Genomic DNA, 23058 nt, shown 5'->3' on the forward strand with positions numbered 1-23058 from the left:
GCGAATCAAAACTCAACTGCCAATAACTTGCAATCAGCCAAATCGCACTTCTGACCTACTTCTCAATGGCAGCTCTCGTATTTTCTCAGCAAAAACTGCCACACAGCTGTGAGACAAATGACAGCTGATTTCAGTCATTAATGGCAAAAAAACGCGGCACAGCTAAGCTCCACTGATTACTCATCAAATCCTTCATTCAGCAGGTGAAAACATTCCTCTGACTGACGCGATCTGTAAAGGAAGTTTCCTTCTTCATCTCAAACACAATAAAGACATCCAAGAAGCTGTCAGCAAATATCAAATTAAATCTCAAGGTGGCTGTCTAAATCTAAAGAAACTTGTCAAGGAACTCTCAGTTTGGCTGTCAGGACTTCTTTCAGTACGGTCCTAAAGGTCTTTTTCAAGACTACCTGAAATAGAGATATCGCTGTAATATCCTGTGATCAGTTTGGTATGTCCCCTGAGGAAGGCAGTGCTCTGCCGAAACCAGGATCCTAGTTGGGACTTCCCATAGGAACTTTCAATAAAATCCCTCGTGTTGTATTGTGACAATGGCTTTGCCTTTCTTTTGTTTTATATCTGGAATAATGCAATATTACATTTCACACTCCAGAAAAAATAGCTTCTCTGGTGACTATTCCACACCCTCTTTCACTCCTTCCTCTTCACCCCCCCCCCCTTTCCTACCATGCATACATATCATTAATATACACCCTGGAATATATACATTAGATTTCCACTTTCCATATCCTTACCCCACATATTACTTTGTCTCCCAGTATAACATCTGGAATATTACTATGTCTCCCAGTATAACATCTGGAATAGTCTATCAGCAGAGCTGGTCATAATCAAACTTGTGACAGAATTTGTAACCCAGAAGATAGAGTAACCTGAGGGTTCAAATCCTGCTTTTCCCTTGGACAAGTCGTTTCATTCTCCTAACCTGCAGTAAAGCAGCACACTGGTATACTATTCTTCTAAAGAGTTCTTGAACTAATGGTATCTTAGTAGCATCAGTGTTAAATTTATTTTGTGTGGCTGTGGCCAGGAACATAAGGGATCCCATGCCTCAGGAACACAAAGATCAAGGGCCCCAATTCAGGCCTCCTGTCTTCTGAAAGTCACTAAATTTCCTGAAAATGTTCCCTCAGCACCAGATTCCATTAAAAAACAAAAGTTCTGGCAGGCCTCCTTACCTCCTCCACGTGTTATTTATTTATTTAAAATTTGTATAATCCGCTTTTAGCCAAAGCGGCTCACAATTAACATACATAACTTAAAAACACATAACATGTCTACAAAAATCAAGGCAACTAAAAACATGAATCAAAGTGAGGGTACATCGCATCATATCCAATGAAAGAGGAAAGATACATCTCCATAACTCAGTATAATGTACAGCTAAAAAAAAAGCTTGTGCAAAGAGGTATGTTTTCAATAATTTTCTAAAATGCAACAAATTTCCACGTTTCCCATCCTTTTCAAAAAGTAATGGTCACCATCTTCCATTTCATTCTGAAAAATGGCAATCCCTAGACCAGTGTATCGCAAGTGTGCCGCGGTGCGATTCCCGGTGCGCCACGAGACGCTGGTGAGGAGGAGAGGCACTGGCTGACTACCTACAGGATGTGTCTCTCGCGGTGCCTCTCGTCCTCACCAGCACCCCCCACTGGCGGCTCAGGACCCCGTCTGGAAGGCCTCCGCACATGGGTCAACATTTCCAGATGCTCTCCAGCCGCAGCCCCGAGTTTAGTGTGCCGCAGCTCCAGAGAGTTTGCAAGGCAGTGCCCTAGACCCGCTCTACATTCCAAGCTCTTTGACAAAATTTTGTACTGTCTCCAGCCCTCTCTATCCCCCAATTCCCTGGCTTTCCTCTGCTCCTCCCCAGCTTCTCCCAGGGTATCCCTGGATCTTTTAGGGTGTATTTATTTTAGCTTACAAATTTTTAACCCGCTTACAATTTTCTCTCAGTCTCAAGTACAGACGAATATTCCACTCCATGCTCACCTTCCTGGAAGTAAAAATTTGTTTCATAAACAGAAAGGACTGCAGAGGCTGCCAGAGTCTTCAATACATTGCGGATGCCACTGCTCTGTCTGTCCGTCCTAGCCTGCACAGTGCCACAAGGCCCCTGCAATTTCATTTCCTCATATTTGCAGAGAGATCTACCTCCGAGGGAATCCTTTACCTGCTCTGGAAGTGACTCATTTCTTTCTTTCTTCTTTCTCTGACAAACTTTACTTCATCTGGGCTGAAATACGTGTGCAGATGATAGACTTGCATTCCTCTCATATTCTGACAGGAGCACGATTTATTCTGAAATAAGCTGTAGAAAAAAGTATGGTTAAATAGACTCTTTTTTTGCATCCCTCAATGGAAACCCCCCCCCCCCCACACGCCTTAGGTCAATATTTAAAGGAAAGTATCGCGATAACTGCCATAGTTTTATCGTTTACACTTCTCCCTCCGTATTTGCGGTTTCTTTTTTTTTTTAAATTCTTTATTCATTTTCAAAACTTTCATGAAGTGTACAAATATCAAATCAGTATCACAGCATACATCACTTTATATTCTTACTATTATATCTTATAATACAAATATTTAACCCTCACCCCACCCGTCAAACCCATTCACAATTTCTAAACTGAACAATAAAATATAATACCCTCCCCCCTTTCTATACTAACTGGTGTATACTTCCAAAGGAAAATGGCGTTAATCTTTACAAAAGGATGTTAATGGCTCCCAAATTTTAATAAAGTTCTTATAATTTCCATGTTGAATAGCTAATGATCTTTCCATTCTGTACATGTGACATAATGAATTCCACCCAAAATTAAAATTTAGTCTACTGTGATCTTTCCAATTATTAGTGATATGTTGAATGGCGATTCCAGTCATGATCAATAAAAGAATGTTATTATGTGAAGATATCTGACTCTTTTTCCTCATAGACATTCCAAATAATACTGTATCATAAGAAAATGCCACATGGTTTTCTAATAAACAATTTACTTGATCCCATATTGAGTTCCAAAAGGCTAAAATAAAGGGACAATTATCTAAGGTTTTTAGCTTGCTGGCTCCTCTCCCCTAAATTACATCAGCTTATATAGAGAAATCGCCAATTCCAAGGGTTTACAGAGAAAAATTGCTGATTCCCAGCACTTTCTTCACCGTGTTTTGCCTCTCCTTCAGTTACAGGCCAAGTTTCCCACCATGTTATTCGCGGTTTCACCATATTCATGATAGTTTTTAATAGAAAACAGCGAATAACATATGAAAAAGTTATTTGCAGTTTTTCTGTATTTGCGGTTCTGTTAATCCCCTATCACAGCGAATACGGAGGGAGAAGTGTATTTATTTGTATCCTGCCTTTTCCAAGGAGGGTCACATACGTAAAACACTACACATTCAAGACCATTAGAAACAATAAAATAAAGCGACCTGAGCTATGTCACTATATCCAATTGCAAAACTTAAATTCTATACTTCATTTGACAAAAAAGGTAGGTTTATCAGCAATTTTTTTTAAATTCTGCTGCCGACGAATATTCAGTGGAAGCTTGTTCCATTCACTGAGACCTATGCATGAAAATATACTCTCCCTGGACATCTGCAAAATGTAATTCCTTAACAGTCGGAATATGTAAGTCCGCATGAGCAATAGACCAAAGCACATTGGCTGCTCATCGAACGTAGAATTACATAGAAAATCCTCCTACTAACATTTAAAACTAGAGCCAGCAATCAATCAGAATTCATCAATAGACTTCTTATTCTCTACATCCCCTCAGAGCCCTTCGTTCCGTTACACAACATCTTCTCAATATCCCATCTCTAAAACATATTAACACCATGCGATCGAATATTATTTCGGTTACTGTACCAAACTACATAAGAGAAGAATCAAACCTAAAACATTTCAAATCTTTCTGATTAAAGACGCTGTTGCATAGCAACTGTCCTCATTAGAACATCCTGACATTCCTCACCTAGGACTACTCCCTACCTTTTGTTTTGCTCCTTCCATGTTCCTTTTCTTTTAAATTTTGTAGGTCTACCCCTTTTTCCTTTCGTTCAAGTTTGGCTGTCTTGTTAAACTTTCCCCAATCATGTTTATATTTTTTAATCTAATTGTTTCAATTGATTGATGTACACCGCCTAGAAGCCTGATTAGGCGGTATAATACATTTTTAAATAAACTTGAAACGCAGTTGGCGAGGCAGTTGGTTAGTTATCTGAGGGCTGCTAGCTACAGTAATCGCTCTGACGCCCATAGGAATTTAATGGGTATCGGAGTGTTGCAGTCACTACCACAGTTTTGTAAAAGGAAGGGTGTGTGTGTGTGTGTGTGTGAATGTCTGGATAGTGCCACTGAATATTTGTACACAATGTCTTGGTTCTATAGTGACAGGGAAGCGAATGGCATTAATCACGCAATCCTAACATAGCCATCTGGATAGTGATTTGCATCTCAGCATTCTTCGGGCAGTGCAGCCATTCGTCATGCTATCCAGATATTCCGAGCTGGCATCAATCTGAATATGGAATGTTGAATGTCTGGGGGAAAATATTCAGCCAGCGGTGGTGAGCGTTTTGGTGGCATTATTCCCGGGTATTCAATGCCAGCATTTTGCAGGACTGTGTCCATGCTTTAGCATTAAATATCCAGTTTATGTTGGCTAATACATGGCCAGTTAAATCAATATTCAGAACTTAACCAATCACGGGTTGCCGCATAGAGATAGCCAGTGGCGTAGTAAGGTGGATGTGTGTGTGTGGGGGGGAGCGGTCTACCCCAGGCACGGTCTTCTTAAGGGTGTGGAACCCCTTCTCCTCTCCGCCCCCCCCTCCTCTCCTTGCCGCATGCCCCTCGACTTTCCTCGAACCTTTTTTACTTTCCCTACGCGAGGTTGTTGCCCGCTTTGGCATCGGTGCTCTCTCTGATCTCATTTCCTGGACCCGCACCTAAGAAATGACATCAAAGGGCGAGCTGTTATGGATGTGGGCAAGCTGCTCACACCAGAGAAGTTAAAAAGGAATGGGGGAAGGGGGCGAGCATGTGCGGCAGGGGGGCGGGGGAGAGGCACCTCCTCCCCGGGTGTCGCTCACCCTTACTACGCCTGGAGAATGACATCTCTGCAGGAACTCAATTTCCCTGTTCCGTCCCGAGTTTTGTCACTGTCACTGTCCCTGTCCCTGCCTCATTCCTGTAAGCTTTGCCCTAACACAAGCCTCGAACATTTATGATTTTACAGTATTCGAGGCTTGTGCAGATGAGGACAAAGCTTGTAGGGATGGGGCAGGGACAGGAAAATGAGCTCCCACGGTGACAGGGAAAAATTGTCCCCATGTCATTCTCTAACTACATCATTGGAGATAGCACAGTGTTTTATGCGGTCTCATTTATGCCGTTACACTGGTTGGTAAAGTGCTGAATATTGGCACTTAACTCACCAAGTGCTGACTCCGTCCCGGAAATACCCCCAAAATAGCCGTGATATTTGAATTATCTCAAGAAAGATATAGCGGCACTAGAAAAGGTTCAAAGACGAGCAACCAAGATGATAAAGGGAATGGAACTCCTCTCATATGAGGAAAGGCTAAAGAGGTTAGGGCTATTCAGCCTGGAAAAGAGACAGCTGAGGGGAGATATGATTGAAGTCTACAAAATCCTGAGTGGAGTAGAACGGGAACAAGTGGATTGATATTTCACTCGTCAAAAGTTACAAAGACTAGGGCACATTCGATGAAGTTACAGGGAAATACTTAAAACCAATAGGAGGAAATGATTGTTCACTCAGAGAATAGTTAAGCTCTGGAATGCATTGCAAGAGGTTGTGGTACGAGCAAGTTTTAAGAAAGGTTTGGACAAGTTTCTGGAGGAAACGTTCATAGTCTGTTATTGAGAAAGACATGGGGAAGCCACTGCTTGTCCTGGGATCGGTAGCATGAAATGTTGCTACTCCTTGTGTTCTGGCCAGGTACTAAGGACCTGAATTGGCCACTGTGAGAACGGGCTACTGGGCTTGATGGACCATTGGTCTGACCAATAAGACTATGCTTGTGTTCTTAATTGTGTCATTCCATGGTGTTACCAGCGACAGTTGCAATTGTTTTTAATTTTTTTATGTTTTTGCTCATCAATAAACTTGGTTATATCGACTCTACTTTGCTTCCCATTTGTGGTTAGTGTTGTTTTATTACATTCAGTGGAGACAGAGGTTTCTTGTTTGTGTTTTGTTGGGTTCCGGTCCTGGCCCTGGTTCCAGCTAAAATATTACTTTTGTAAATAGTTACTCTGTATCTGGGTATGTACTAAGCAAAAGATTAGGCAAAATGCCAATCAAGTTAGAAGTCCTGGGGATCCAACTCTTGCATTACTCTGGGATTTCAAAGCGGTTGTAGAGCATGTTGGAGTCCTCCTAGCCAAGGAAAAAATGGCTATTCAGACCGTGGGAGATAGTCCAACCACTGGCATTGAATTACCGGTTTAAAGTTCACCACTGTGGACTCAGTTGGCCAAGCCAATATTCAGCAGTTAGCCAGCTAAGTCCTAATGGCCAAAGATAGACTGGCCTATAAAGCAGGTCTATCTGGCCGCATGCCTTGGCCAGCCAGCTACTGAATATTGGTGGTGAGCAGTTATGTTGAGCACCAACACCTAGTCACCAGGCTAGGTGACAATCTAGACATTCAGAGGAAGGTATTGATGTCTCTGTATAAGACTCTGGTGAGACCTCATTTAGAATATTGTGTACAATTCTGGAGTCCGCACCTTCAAAAAGATATGAAAAGGATGGAGTCGGTCCAGAGGAAGGCTACTAAAATGGTATGTGATCTTCATGTTAAGGCATATGGGGACAGACTTAAAGATCTCAATCTGTATACTTTGGAGGAAAGGCGGGAGAGGGGAGATATGATAGAGTCTTTTAAACACCTATGTAATATAAATGTGCATGAGTCGAGTCTTTCATTTGAAAGGAAAATGCAATGGTAGTGCATAGGATGAAGTTAAGAGGTGATAGGCTCCGAAGTAATCTGAGGAAATACTTTTATACGGAAAGGGTGGTAGATGTGTGGAACAGTCTCCTGGAAGAAGTGGTGGAAATAGAGACTGTGTCTGAGGGCCTGGGATAGGCACGTGGGATCTCTGAGAGAGAGAAAGAGATAATGGTTACTGTGGATGGGCAGACTTGATGGGTCATTTGGCCTTTATCTGCAATTATGTTTCTATGTTTCTACTTTTAATGTCCTCTATCCCGTAATTTCTTCTGTTTGAAACATAAGCATGGTATAATGATGGGCCAAGCTATCAGTAAACTCTTAAAACTTTGCATGATGATAGATAAGTCTTGCCTGATAGTTTTTACCAGATCAACGCAAGACATGGCTCCCGAGTTGTTCCCTCCTAGGTGAATAATGAGGAGCTGCAGAGATCCAGGTAAGGTCCACCTTTTTTGAAGGAACAGAATGAGTAGAATCCAGTACATTCCCACAGATTCCATCCTGTAGACAAAGATGTCTTTGAAGCCAAACCCAAATGCCAACTGTGAGGTCTTCATTCTGTCCTCTTGGAGGCCCATTTCACAAGAGTTCCACTAATCCAGGGGTAGACAATTCCGGTCCTTGAGAGCCACAGGCAGGTCAGGTTTTCAGGATATCCACCATAAATATGAATGAGATAGATTTGCATCTCAAGGAGGCAGTGCATGAAAATCCATCTCATACATATTCATTGTGGATATCCTGAAAATTTGATCCCCCCTCCCCCGATGGTCATGTGACTGAAACACTTGCAAAAACAGAGCGTCAGGCAGTTCAAGCTCATATAACCAACGTTGGATTGGCTCTTTACTTTGTTTTTTCTATTTACAAGACTTTTATGTCTACCTCCAGGGAAACCCTCACCCCTCTAGTGAGGTCTCCAATGTTCTTTTACATGTTTCATTAGATTTAAAAGGCTACTGACCTGATTCCATCGTAGAGAAACAAGTTGTCAAACGTCTTATTAGAGTGAAATGCTGGAAGCGATGCAGAAGTTTTTCTTTTTCTAAGAAAAAACCATGTTACCATGAAGTAGGACACGAATCCCACGACCACAAATTTCACCAACAACTTCAATATGTTATTCCTTCAAAGAAACAAAAGAAAAAGAAGATTAATGGGTAAAAGGAGAGAGAGATGGAGTTGCCTAATGGTTAGGTGGCAGGCTGAGAATCAGGGAAGCCCAGTCCAAATTTCACTCACAGTCCTTATGATCTTAGGCAAGTTACTTAGCCTTCTATTGCATCAAATACAAACCTAGGGTTCCTTTTACAAAGGTGTGTTAATGGATTGTGCATGTGCTAAATGCTAAGATGCCCATTTTATTCCTCTGGGCATCTTAGCATTTAGGGCCTGATTCTATAAACAGCGCCTAGGAAAATGGCACTTACCGCATATCATTCAAAGTTAGACACCATTTGTAGAATCACATTAGGTATAGGTAGGCGTCTAAAACTTAGCTGTCGGTATATAAGGCCAGAATTTTCATGGCCTAAAATAGGGCACCTGAGGTAGGCGCCTACCGGTGTCTAATACAATCCATGCCCAAACTCTACCACTAACCATGCCTACTTTCCGGGTAGGTGCCTTGGAGTAGATGCCTACATTGCGTCTACCAAGTTAGTCACCTACTGGAAAATTATTTTTTAAAAATAATTTTTAAATTGATTTTGATGACGGGGTGCTGAAAAGTTCTCAGCCCAACCAATTTCCTAAATTCTGAGCGTTATTTTGTCACTGTAGCTGAAAAGCGTTACTTTATTTTGCAAAGTGCCAATTTGCAGAATCGCAATGCTATGTTTTGACATTATTTTAGATCATTGATTAAACCAAGTCATTGAAAAGTGTGGAATTTTCAAGAGTGAAACTCTGAGCAATCAAGAGGTTACTATTCCTGTAGAAGAAAACTCCAAAGAAAATCCATTAAGGTATGATGTAAACATTGAGTGAAAAATGCCCATCATACTCCACAGTGAAGAAGTGGTGTGCAGACTTTCAGCTTGGAGATTGAGACTGAAGATGCAGCAAGGTCTGGGAGGCTTCAAACGGTGTCAGCTCCTGAAATTGTTGACTATGGCCATGATCTGATTTTGGCAGGTCAACGAATATCAGCTAAAACAATTGCTAAGACATTACAGATATCCAGGGAATATATTGGGTGTATAATCCATGAGCAGCTGGGTATGTAGAAGCTGTCAGCTAAGTGGGTACCCAGATGTTTGAATGCTGATGAGAAACAACATCGAGTGGACACTTCCAAGTTAATCTTGCAGTATTTTCAATGAGCTGGTGCCAACTTTGATCCTTAGACAACAATCCATGCAATGACAGCACTCAGGCTCTCCAAGGCCAAGGGAATTTAAGACCCAAAAATATGCAGAAAAGGTCATGTTCACAGTGGAGCAAGCCTGGACCCTATTCAAGGACACGGTAAATGAAGCACAAAACCGGTATATACCCAGGTTTAGAAAGGGGTGCAGAAAGAATCAAGCAAGAGACCCACCATAGTTAACCAAGGAAGTTAAGAAGGTGATAGGAGACAAGAAAAAATCCTTCAGGAAATGGAAAAAGGATAAATCCAAAGAAAATTGGAAAGAGCACAGGATGCATCAAAAAGAATGTCACCGCATGGTCAGATCAGCAAAAAGAGAGTATGAAGAGAGATTTGCCAAGGAGGCGCGGAATTTCAAACCATTCTTTCGATATGTGAAGGGGAAACAACCAGCAAGGGAAGAGGTAAAGGTGGAAAAGGAGGTGGAGGACAGATTAAACACATTCTTCTCGTCGGTATTCACAAAAGAGGACACATCCAATGTGCCGGAGCCGGAAAGATTCTTCAAGGGGGACGAAGAGGAAAAATTATTGTGCATGGAGGTAAGCCTCGAAGACGTACTCAAACAGATAGATAGACTAAAATTGGACAAATCTCCAGACCCAGACGGAATTCACCCGAGAATACTAAAAGAGCTTAGAGATGAAATAGCAGAGTTACTACAGCAGATTTGCAACCTATCCCTGAAAACAGGGGTAATCCCAGAAGACTGGAGGATAGCGAATGTTACGCCCATCTTCAAGAAAGGATCCAGAGGCGACAAAGGGAATTAAGAAAAAAATAAGCTGATGAGAACTAGCCAGCATGGTTTCTGTAATGGTAGATCATGCCAAACAAACCTACTGCACATCTTTGAGGAGATAAGCGAACAACTAGACAAAGGCGAACCCATAGACTGGATTTCCAGAAAGCCTTCGACAAGGTGCCCCACGAGCGCCTACTAAGGAAACTGTGGAACCACGGAGTGGAAGGGGACATACACAGATGGATCAGAAACTGGCTGGCGAACAGGAAACAGAGAATAAGAGTGAAAGGTCACTATTCTGACTAGAAAGGGGTCACGAGTGGCATCCCGCAGGGGTCAGTGCTGGGACCGCTGCTGTTTAATATATTTATTAATGACCTGGAAGCAGAGACGAAGTACGAAATTATAAAATTTGCGGATGACACAAAACTCTCCGGTAAGGTTAGAACTGTTGAGGAATATAGAGAACTTCAAAGGGACCTGAACAAACTGAGTGACTGGGCAAATAAATGGCAGATGAGCTTCAATGTAGAGAAATGTAAAGTCATGCACAAGGGAAAAGGAAACCCGATGTACAATTACACGATGGGGGGGGGGGGGGATATTATTGGGGAAGACAACCTAGAAAGGGACTTGGTGATTATTGTAGATAGAACAATGAAACTAGCGGCACAATGCGCCGCGGCCTCGAAAAAGGCGAACAAAATGTTGGGCATTATCAAAAAAGGTATCACTACCAGAAGCAAGGAAGTTATCCTCCCACTGTATAGGGTGATGGTGAGACCGCATCTGGAGTACTGCGTTCAATACTGGTTGCCGTATCTTAAGAAGGATATGGAGGTACTTGAGAGGGTCCAGAGAAGAGCAACAAAAATGATAAAGGGCATGGAGAACCTTTCCTATGCTGAGAGATTAGAGAAGCTGGGGCTCTTCTCCCTAGAAAAGCGGAGACTTAGAGGGGATATGATAGAAACTTACAAGATCATGAAGGGTATGGAGAAAGTAGAGAGGGACAGATTCTTCAGACTGGCCAGGGAAATGAAAACTAGAGGGCACTCGGAAAAGTTGAAGGGAGACAGATTCAGAACAAATGCCAGGAAGTTCTTCTTCACCCAGAGGATGGTAGACACCTGGAATGCGCTTCCAGAGGAAGTGGTAGAACAAAGTGTGATTGTGGGTTTCAAAATGGGACTGGACAAGTTCCTGAAGAAAAAGGGGATTGAGGGGTACAAATAGAGGGGTACTATGCAATACAAAATACTTTAGAGTAATAGATAACTTACAGGTCATTGACCTGGGAGGGGGGGCCGCTGCGGGAGCGGACTGCTGGGCATGATGGACCTGTGGTCTGACTCAGTAGAGGCGATGCTTATGTTCTTATGTTTTGGTCTCGTATTTGGGCCACTATCAAAGACATCACTTCCTGTACTTCTGACTTAATAAGCAGTGTAATTCCAACCCCGCCCTTAGGTGCTCAGAAATAATGATTATGGTACAAATATTTCCAATCAAATATTGTTTATTAGAATTAACAGAAATCTTGATTCAAAAGGCATTTGTACAATGGAGATGCATTTACAGTCAGGCGTGAAAATTGTGCCTTTCCTGAAATAATACATGGTCTCAGAGAGCCGATTCCACTAGGTTCACTTATATACTTTTGCAGTGACCAGTATGACATCACCCCTCATCAACCAATCAGCCAACAGAAGCTGGTCTTATGTATTTGAACAAAGACCTTTTTTAGCATAGATACCAGGCTTATGAAAAGTTTTACAAATTATGTTTTTGTTCACAGCCATTTCTGAATGCATAACACATTATGAGATACCCATTGAACACTTTCTCTCTCAGTAATTCTTTAAAAGTTTAAATCAAACCAGCTCTCTGAGTCTGGAGAAAAATGACAGTTTCAAGTTTCACTGACACACACACAAGAAAAGAAAGTCCAGACAATCCCCCTTATTGAAAATTCCTATGCTAGAGGTCAAACTAGTTGACCCTGGGCCTCTAGAGGGTTTCCATGGTAACCGTGTCCCTGGCTTTACTTAATCATTTCCAAAACCTTAAATTTTATAATAATTTTAAATGCACATTTTATATGTAAGAACACACTCAAAATTCACACACATATGGGATCCCATACAATTACTCACAGGCACACGCAACACGTTATATTTGAATAATTATTGTTAAGGTACATATACTCTATCTGTATTCAAAAATGTAAAACCCTATATTTTCCCTCCAACTACCACAAGCCAGACTGAGAGGTCTGGCATTAATTAAACCATGAAGTCAAGGTGGGAAAACTACAGTAGTTTAGACAAAGGACACAAAGAGAGACAGAAAGAAAATGGAGGCAGTTTTAATACCTCTATAATGTATGTATCTAATTTCCTTTATGATCTTGCTTTACCTAGCAATTCACATAAATACGGAATTCCCATTTTCCTATGCTATACATCGGTTTCCTGATGTTTTGTTAATTATCCTGACTTTTCCAAAGTTTTTTAATGTGCTTGCATGTAAGACACTGATCAGGACTTAGAAAGGTCTCTGCCACGCTGTTTGCACCTACCAGGCCCTCATCAATCCTTCGTTCTCAGCACTCTTGTTTCTTTGATTCACATTGCCCTCCAAAATTAATTGACTCTATGTTTGCAACGGCCCTTATGCATATCCTTAAGAACTGGAAATCATCCTCCCTGTTGGATTACACTTTTTGGTGGAACTCACTTGGACTCTATAATAAATACGAACAATGCTTTAGAGAAACACCATCTTTCTTCACCAGGCTCTCATATTTCTTCTCATACCTCACCTTGGAAGTTTCTTGATTGTTATGTTTGTTTATCGTGACTGACTATCCTCTTGGCTACTTATCTATATTTGGCATACAGTGTATTTTGGAATTGAAATGTGACATAGATGACTATTAATCTATTTTCTTATCTTTTCTTTTGTCATGCTATGTACCAATGACTGTATCCTTTGACTATTATTTGTTGTTATATCAAAAATTTCAATAAAAAGTTTGAACAAAAAAAAGAAAAAGGCACACAGTTCCAGAACTTATGCAAGCACTCCAACTGGGAGAGAAAGCAAAACTTTCGATAAGTTTGGATGCAGAGTGTTCCAGAGTTCCATGCTGGCCAGCAGAATACTTAACTATAATTTTTATATGACATTTTACATGAAATCTCTCATACAGAAAATGTCTCTTTATGAGCAATACATACCATCAAAGCATCTAAACTCCTACCAACATTAAATGACAAGTTTCAAGTTTATTTAGTCTTGATATACTGCTTTAAATGGTACATAAACTAAACCGTGCGAGACAATTGCGTGCGGACATTGCCGGGCAGACAATCGCAGGCAGGACATCAGTGCGCTGGATTAAAATGCAATTTTAAAGTGCTCCGAGGGAGTGTGTGTTGGCGCTCTCGTTGTGGGGGGTGTTGGGGGGAAACCCCCATTAGAGAGGAAACAGCCGATTTCCCTCTTTATTAGGGAAAAATTACAGTTTCCTCTGTAATGTGGGGTTCCACCCCACAACGGGAGTGCCAACTGTTCTAAGTAAAGTAGGGGGTTACCCCATATACCCTCTTGGAGTGCTTTAAAATTGTGTTTTAATCCAGCATGCTGATGTCCTGCGTGCGTTTGTCTGCCCGCAATGTCCGTGCACGATTGTCTCTCGCAGTTTTGACTCATCACCACTTTAAATGCCAAAGTGGTTTACAGTTGTACAAAATTTTAAAATATAATATACAGTATATTAAAAAAGGGAAAGAAAAGACTGGTAACACGGTCAATACAGACAAAACATGCTACAAAAGGGGAATAGGTGGGTTACATTGCATAAAAATAAAAGAAAGTGAAATGTGAAAAACGAGAGGGAAACTGGAAATACCTGATGTTTGGCTGTTTGAGTCTTTTGAACAATTAATCCTAGGGAATATCTGATGTCTGGCCATTGCCTAAGTCTCTTGAATAATTAATCCTAGGGATAGATCTCATAGGCATCATTGAAGAGAAAGGTTTTGAGGCTAGATTTGAAATTGTTGAGCTTAGTTTCCTGTCTCACGGTTAAAGATAACTGACAGACAGAAGGGACTGTTAGAAGATATTGTTGAGAAGAATGGAGTGATCAACAATCTGTCTATAAATGAGGGAATGTGGTTAGATTGAACTTTGAAAGCGAGAAGAACTTTGAATGTAACTCTGTGGGAAATAGATAACCAATGAGCTTTTTTCAGAAGGGGAGCGACATGATCAAATTTCTTTGTGTTGAAGATAATTTTTATAGCAGTGTTTTGGATAAGTTAGTCTTCTAATCTCTTTTGGAGTAATTCACTGATAAAGAGAATTACAGTAGTCTACAGTGGATATTACCAGTGAATGGATCAGAATATAAAGTGAATTTGAGTCAATAAGTGAAGAGAGAAATCTTATCTTTAGTTAAAGAAACATTACCACTGAACTTATTTGAGGATTAAAAGACAGTGTGTTGTCAGGAATCACTCCTAGGAGTTTGATGTTTGGTACTAACTGAATAGGGGTTGAAGAGATATATAACGGGGATGCTTGAGACAAGAAAATACATGGTTTGTTCCACTTTGACATTTTTGACATAGTCTCTTGCACATCAGTAGTGTCCAATGCTATGCATAGGCAAGCATGGCTTAGATTCTCTGACCTTGATGCCAATGTACAAGATTGCCTTTCCAATATTCCCTGCATAGGGAATGATTTATTTGGAGACCCTATAGAAGAGGCAACACAAAAGATTAAAACATAATGATTGCATGACTACCTTATCCTCTTTCAAGTCAGCCTAGGCTCAGGTGCCCAGGAAATATTCCAATACGCCCAGAAATTTTATTTATACTAAGCGTAGATATAACCAACTGTGGCAGAGTGCACCTATGGAAATAGAGGAGTCTGGACAAGCAAAGGAACTAACTTTGCTGGATGCGGAAGTTCCAATGGAAATTCAAGAAAGCTTTCCTGAAGTTGGTGAAGACCTAACTGAGGACATGGAGGTTAGCCTATGCACCAGCTGCAGGTAATAATTGAAAGCAGTAAGTTTTGGCTTTTGGAAACTGTTTGCTTTTGAACTGTTTGATTTTGGAGCTAATTGATTTAAGCTCAAAAGTTTTTCTCAAAGCTAGAAGTGTCTGGGGAGAGGCTTGCTGTCACCCAGGGAGGGAATTTTGAAAGTTATTATTAGCAAGCCTAAGAAACTCTCCTTTGCCTGGCAGTGATATGTGTAGGCTGCCGGAGGCTTTATTTTGAAGGACTGTGAATTGTGGAAACCAGTGCCAAGAATTTTATTTTGGTGGATTGGATCACTTGCGTGGAAGCAGGCTGTGCAAGCACTGAGGAGAGCTTTAACCTCAGTTGCAGTATTGACTGAGTCAGTAAAAAGGTGAAAGTTTGGACTTTATTTTGAACTGTTTATTTTTCCCTTCTCTTTGAAGTTTGGCTTGTTTGAATTTTTACTTTTGCCAAACTCATCCTTGTTCATGCTATCCTGACATTATTAGTTTGATAAGTAAAAGTGAAAGATTTTGGTTCAAAACTCTACTTGTGTGATTTTGATTGTTCTTCTTGAACTGTGTCAGTCCAGTCCTGCAGGATGACTCCAGGCCGGGTCACATGCTAGTGTTCTTTTTCAATGTAGCCACTTGGAGTGCTGTGGAGTCCCGGTCAAACCACAGTGTGGGTTACAGGGCCAAAATGCGTAGTAGTAGTAATAGCTGCACTTCTATGTTCATCCAGCCTTCATGTGTTCCCTTACTTGGACAACTGGTTAATCAAGGCCCCAATGTTTCAAGAAGCTCACCAGCCTTGAATTCAACAGTACATCTACTAGAACTTCTTGGATTTTCAGTGAATTATGAGAAGTCTCATCTCCAACCCACTCAGACTTTGGCGTTCATTGATACAGTTCTAGACACAACTCAGACTCTTGCTTTTCTACCTCACGTCACAGCATATAAAGTTCAAGCAATGACGACTTCAGTAGCTCATCTACGTTCCACTCCCATTAAGGACATCCTGGAGGATTGGAAGATAGCAAATGTTACCCCCTTCTTTAAAAAAGGATCGAGAGGTGACCCGGGGAACTACAGACTGGTAAGTCTGACATCGGTCCTGGGGAAGATGGAAGAAGCACTGATAAAAAACAGCATCGAAAAGCATCTAGAAAGAAATAAACTCATTTCAATGAGGCGGGCTGGCTGCCCAGTAGCAAGACCCAGCTGGCCGACCAATGATTAAAGGTTAGTGTGGGGGGGGTTCCTCCGGTAGGAGAAGTTGGGCGAAATCCTGCCAGCGATCGTACGGTTGGGCGGCATTTCAGCAGGAGGGGTTGGGAACCCTCGCTGGAAATCGGTGGGCATCTTCCGGCAGGAAGGTTGGGCACCCTCCTGCCGGTGATCGGGGGCGTTGGGAGCATCCTCTGGCATGAGGGGTTGGGCACCCTCCTGCCAGAGATCATCGGGGGGAGGGGGGACAGGTGGCCACCATACGTATCGCAGTAGGGAGATCCTTTGCCGCGATAAGTGTAGGGGGCAAGCCTACTCTAACCCGATTCTGTAACCAGCGTCTGTAACATGGATATCGGTTACAGAATCGGGGTTAGTATTAGGCCTGATTCTGTATAGGGCGCCCCTCCCGGGTGCCCTATACAGAATCCTGGCCTTAGTGCAGCCTAATCTTTAGCGCATAATAAATCTGTTAGCACGTCTTAATAAAAGGACCCAATAAAGTCTATGAGCTGTCTCAGGTCAAAAAAGGAATAAATTTAGCCTCAAAGAAATTGTCTTAACATCTTTAATCCTCCTCTCCCCTTCTTTATATTTTTCTTTTCTCCCTCCCCACCCATTCCATTTTCTTTCTTTTCTCCCAGACTTCCTGAGTCTCTTCTCTTCCTGGAACATGCTGCTCATTTCTGTGTTTACTATCTCCAAAAGAATATTATTTATTATAGTCTTCTGCTCAAAGTCTGAGCTCTAGTTTTTTTTTATATAGTAGACACTCTGAGCATCCAAAGAGCTTATGAGCCTCAGTCCCACCACTCTACCGCATCAAATATCTTTCATAGCGGTGAGCTTTATGTGGTTATTTCCTCATCGGCTCTTACTAATTTTTAATCCGTGTTCCTTTGTTTTAAATCTTTTAAAAGTGCATTGTGCTATATTGCTACAGTTCTTTTATTGGTATCTACAAAGTGTTTAATGCTTGGACCCTCCCAAACCGAGCAAATTAAATGAATGAAGATAGATGAACTAAGCTCTAACAACGGTCACATAAGCTAAGTTTTCAAAATATTTATATATTTATTAAACTTTTACAAATTTAGTTTGAAATATAATGAGCTGATTAAGCACTAAGCACTTTTAAAAGATTTAAAACAAAGGAAAACGGATTAAAAATTAGTAAGAGCCGATGAGGACATAACCACATAAAGCTCACCGCTATGAAAGATATTTGATGCGGTGGAGTGGTGGGACTGAGGCTCATAAGCTCTTTTCTGTGTAGCATACCTAGTTTCTCAACTTTTTCTTTTTTATTTTTATTACTAGCAAATCACCCGGCATTCCCCGGATATTTATTTATCCCAAAATGTCCCCTCCCCCCACACACACATGTCCCACATGCCCCACCCCCATCATGTCTCACAGGAATGTCCCTCTCTATGGGGCTGAACTTGGACTTAAACGGCATCGGGAGTGTCAGTATTCATCTCAGCGAGCCCGAAAACTATGGGTTAGACACTAATATATTTCGTTTTTGAATATTTTTTTAAAATTTCTTTATTTAATTTATAATTAAGTACAAAATTGTACTTAACAAGTAATATTCCGATATTGTAATACATCCAATATTCTATTGGGTTAAACAATATGAAACAAAGAAAAAAGTAATATTTTGATATTAGTAAATCCATTTTCTATTGGGTTAAACAATATAAATCAAAAAGTAATATTTAACTTAAACATAGTCCTCAATCGGAGAAAAGGAGAGAAACAAGAAAGAAAAAATTATCATCAACAAAAAGAAATTAGAGTGAAACCCATGGCACAACAATGGAATTGAGTTATTCCGGACATCACTAAGGTGCAAACGAAACTCCTTTCCCTTCTAAAAAGAAACGTAATTGATTTGAATCATAAAAAATATATCTATTATTTTGCAATACAATAAAACATTTACAAGGAAATCTTAACTGAAAGGAGGCACCTAATGAAACAACTTTGTCCTGATATGTAAGAAATTCTTTCCTTCTTGACTGAGTCCACTTTGAAACATCTGGATAGATATATATATATATTCTTTCTCCCATTTCAAAATCATTTCTTTATCCTGGTGAAATATTAAGGAAACTATTAATGTAGCTCGACCAGACAATTCGAGATTTGATGATTCCAAAAGTACTAATAAGTCTTGTTCAGTAGTTGCATCAATCTCTTTTATTGTCCTTTTTAAATAATAAATATTTTGCAAAGGTGGTATATTCACTTCTATAATTTTTAATATGGAAACTAAGAAGTCCTTGAAGATCTCTCTAGGAGTTTTAAATTTAGACATAGGAAATTTAAAATCCTTAAATTTAAACTCCGATTTTGATTTTCTAAATTTTCAATTTTGCGAAGGAGAAATACTTTATCTATTGCTTGCTGTTTATTTACAATTTTAAACTGTTATAGATTTTTCAATAGCACCCCATAGTGAGTCCAGTCTAACCACTGCCGGCTTGAGCCGAGGTAACCCGGGATCCCGTTCTCCTTCCCGGGTTTCACTACCCTCAAACTCACCACCGCTCGACTGCAGTGCTCCTCCTCCCTCTGTAATCCTCTCCAGAGTCACCAGCAATGACATTTCCTCCCCTCTCGGCTGTTCCTGAGGTCCCTCAACATGAAGGCCAAGTTCCGTTGCTTCTCTCGGAGGAGGAGGAGGGTCAGGTCCCGAAGGGCGCAACAAAATCTCACCATCCAAGCTGGGCTGCTCCTGGGGCTCAGCTACGGATACGCCCTGCACCATCGAGACTGCAAATGCTGTAATTGCAGTCTGACGCGGAGTCGAAGTCGCGGACAGAGGACAAGGGACACTCCTCTGTCTTCCCCTCCTTTTGGGCATCAAAACGGTATGCAAATATAAGTTTTAAAGGTAAAATTTAGCCTCTAGAGTGGGAGCTTAGACTGCATCCACTCAAATCACCATCTTGAATCTCCCCTGTTTTTAAATATTTTTACATGTCACCTCCTTCCCACCCCCACAGTATTTTCCCCCATGTGATATGTATATCAAGTTTGGTTGAAATCTGTTTCAGAGTTATGCTGGAACATACATACACACATACTTCTGATTTTATATATTTAGACATAATTATCCCCCCTTTTATGAAGCCGCATTAGGGGTTTTTTTTGGGTTTTTTTTTAATCACAGGGGTGGCAGTCAAAGCTCCAATGCTCATAGGAATTCTATGAGAATGGGAGCTTTTATGGCCATGGCCAGCGATAAAAACCCTAACACGGTTTCATAAAAGGACCGAGCATATGCTTGTACAGAAGAGACATATAAAAGAAACATTTAAGAAGAAACAAAAACATGAGAAATTGTCTAAAATAATGATCACTAAAGTCCACTATATTGTGGGAATGGAGCCAGTCATTATATCAAGGAAAAATGTCAAAGCAAAGCAGCTTTAAATGCAGATAATCCCAGGAATATTGCAATAAATGAACATTGCATTGAGCTAGTAGATGGAACAACAAGTTCAGATCTAATTCTATTAACAGCCAGAAATTAAGTTAATTGTTCAGGAATAAAAACATATATTTAACAGACCTGCATTTAACAATGCATTTGCAAGGAAACTTAAAAAAAAAAAAAAAAAAAAAAAATTACCCCCCCCCACCTCCCCACCTACAACAAACAAACCAGAAACAGTGCACCTAAATGAAGAACATAAGAATAGTCTTACTGGGTCCAATGGTCCATCAAGCCCAGTAGCCCATTCTCATGGTGGCCAATCAAGGTCCCTAGTACCTGGCCAATATTCCAAGCTACCGATCCAGGGAAAGCAGTGGCTTCCCCCATGTCTTTCTCAATAACTTGGGGGAAGCCGCTGCTTGCCCTGGATTGGTAGCATGGAATGTTTCTACTCCTTGGGTTTTGGCCAGGTCCTAGGGACACCAGGTCTTAATAACAAAAATTCCTTCTGCGTATCTCTTGAAACTTCCAGATATACCCTGACTTTGTTATCCAAGGAAAAATTATTAACTTCTTTTTTTAAAAGCCTGTTTATAGCAGAAATACCAAGGGGAAACATTCACCGTAAGAGTGAACAGAAATGCTTCCACCCACCTATGACCCCTTCCCTTGCTTCCTAGAAATAGACTCCAGCTGAAAGTGTTAATTAATTTATGTTAAAAAAAAAAAAGAATAACGCAAGCTCACCTACCTGGTTGTCCACATTCTTACTGTCAGTGACAATTGCAAAAGGCAAATGAGCATAACACAATTGCAAACTTGCCAGAGACCTGCATGCCCAACCCACTAGCCACACCTATACTTATAGTCTAACCCGGTTGTAACATACTAACATATGAGGGAGTGCTGAAAAGTTCTCAGTCCAACCAACCAACTTCCTAAATGCTGAGCGTTATTTTGCCACTGTAGTTAAAAAGAGTATTATCTTATTTCATTAAGTGCTAAATTGCAGAAATGAAATTCTACATTTTGACATTGTCTCAGATCATTAATTGAACCCTATCCACGTCATTCTCTTCTTGGTTGGTCTGAGAACTTTTCAGCACCCCTTTGTAGTAAATATCATCAGATAAAAATCTGACAGGTCTATTATAAAATTCATGATTAAATTGTCTTTTTTTCTTTGATAATTCTGGGGCATAGACAGTAGACTGCGAGGGGACATGATCGAGACGTTCAAAGTGCTGAAAGGCATCGATAAAATAGAGCAGGAAAATAAATTATTTACATTGTCCAACGCGACACGGACAAGAGGACATGGTTTGAGGCGGGGGGGGGGGGGGACAGGTCCAGGACAAATGCCGGGACAAATGCTGCTTTACGCGGCGAGTGGTGGACGCCTGGAGTGCTCTCCCAGAGGAGGTTATTAAGGAATCCACTGTGCTGGGATTCAAGGGCGGATTGGATGCACATCTCCTTGCGAGGGGCATAGAGGGATATGGGTGACTAAAACTACATCAGGTGTATACCTGACTGGGCCTCCGCGTGTGCGGATCGCCAGACTCGATGGACCATGGGTCTGATCCGGAGATGGCAGTTCTTATGTTCTTAAGTCTGGCTGGTACTGCCCTTAGGTTCCAACTACTGGAGTTGCTGTCAGCCTTTGCAAACTATCTTGTCATCTGTGGGATTCAAACGGTGCTGGATTAACTCTAGAAGCAAAGTAAGCACGTGCTTAGGGCATCAAGGGAAGGGGGGCACCACAGAAATTTTTCATAGCCGAATTTATCATTTAAATTAATTAAATTTATAGCCATTTTCAAAATGTAATGAGCATGAATAAGCTTTATTTATAAAGCGTTATCTCTTGTGCCATCATGTTTATCCTGAAAATAAAGTACACTGTGTTTGCAGATTGTAAGCTATGCAAATTTTGAACAAGTCTAGACACATTTGAAACAGCGCAAGTGAAGGGTACTAGCTCATAAGAAGATCTTTCTGGTTTTTTCCAAAAGCACTTTATTGATAATTTAAGGGCTCCTTTTACAAAGGTTCGCGAGGGCCTCAACGGGCGCAATAGCGCGTGTTAAGTTCCTGAGCGCACTGGTCACTACTGCCTCCTTTTTAGGCGGCGGTATATTTTTGGCTACCGCGCACGTGCACTAAAAACCCTAGCGCACCTTTGTAAAAGGAGCCCTAAATATTTTTTAAAAATCAATCTTATAGAATCAAACTTTTAACAATACATTAATTCCTTTTATATCTTACTTCTTAATACATACTGAAAATATCAAGTTAACTAAAAAGCTTCTAGAACCCTCCCTTCCTCCTCCACCCCGGTGAGAGGATATGTGCAGGAGATTCATAAACAATACCAGTAAGGTATAATTTAGAGATCAAAAGGACTACTCCTTTGGAAGCTAACCCAATTTTCATATGTATCCAAACGGTATTATATCTGTGTATCCGGTTTCTCCAGAGAGCAGTTAATTTTGACATTTGTTGTTTGAATTGGACTTTAGACAGCAACACTTGGAGAGCCGGAAGATCAGTCAATGGCAAAACCAGTCGGCCCTGCTGTCATTATCAAGTGTATCCACCTCTGTTGCTTAATTGGCAAGGCTGTTGGTCCTATATTCAACAAACAACACTCTATAGTCTTGGGTATTGGAATTCCTAGCACTACTTCTATAAAGGATATCACTGTTTGTGCCTCTGTACAATACCACAATACATGTTCAGACATACCTACTTCCTCACATCCTCTCCAACATTTATCTGATCCTTTCCCATATAAAATTTGTAGCCGCACTGGAGTATAATACCAGCAATATAACATCATATAACCATTTTCTATCATATTGCTAGCTATAGTGCCATAGAGAAGGGAATGCATTATTTTAGACCATTCTTTATCAATATAATATTTGCCAATGATCTTTTCCCAGCGTCGCCTATACTTCAAAGGTGGGTGAAGATGCTTCAATTGTGCACTATATAATCTAGTACTACCTTTCCCACTTTCCTTTTCTATGGCCCTACCTAAATTTGGCTGTTCAGTGATGAGTTCTTTAAGGACCACTTTCCTAATAAAACTTTCAATTTGTTTATAATAAAATAGATCTCTCAGTAAAAGACCATATTCTTCCACCAATACTTCAAAAGGGGTAACTTTCCCATCATCCAATAACTGATCCAATGT

General features: G+C 40.8%; 1 protein-coding gene across 1 annotated transcript in view; it reads right to left on the reverse strand.

Annotated features, from left to right (window-relative positions):
- Positions 1–20652, reverse strand: part of B4GALNT2 (beta-1,4-N-acetyl-galactosaminyltransferase 2) — a 71370-nt gene extending 50718 nt beyond the window's left edge. The window contains exons 1-3 of the mRNA XM_033917502.1: positions 20608–20652; positions 7979–8140; positions 2192–2329 (exon numbers count right to left, since the gene is read on the reverse strand). Of these exons, the coding sequence (XP_033773393.1) occupies positions 2192–2329; positions 7979–8140; positions 20608–20621 (314 nt within the window). The 5' untranslated portion in view covers positions 20622–20652. The remainder of the gene's footprint in view (positions 1–2191; positions 2330–7978; positions 8141–20607) is intronic.
- Positions 20653–23058: the final 2406 nt, after the last annotated feature.

Source organism: Geotrypetes seraphini, chromosome 13 (genome assembly GCF_902459505.1).
Source record: "Geotrypetes seraphini chromosome 13, aGeoSer1.1, whole genome shotgun sequence".
In the NCBI taxonomy this organism is placed as follows: domain Eukaryota; kingdom Metazoa; phylum Chordata; class Amphibia; order Gymnophiona; family Dermophiidae; genus Geotrypetes; species Geotrypetes seraphini.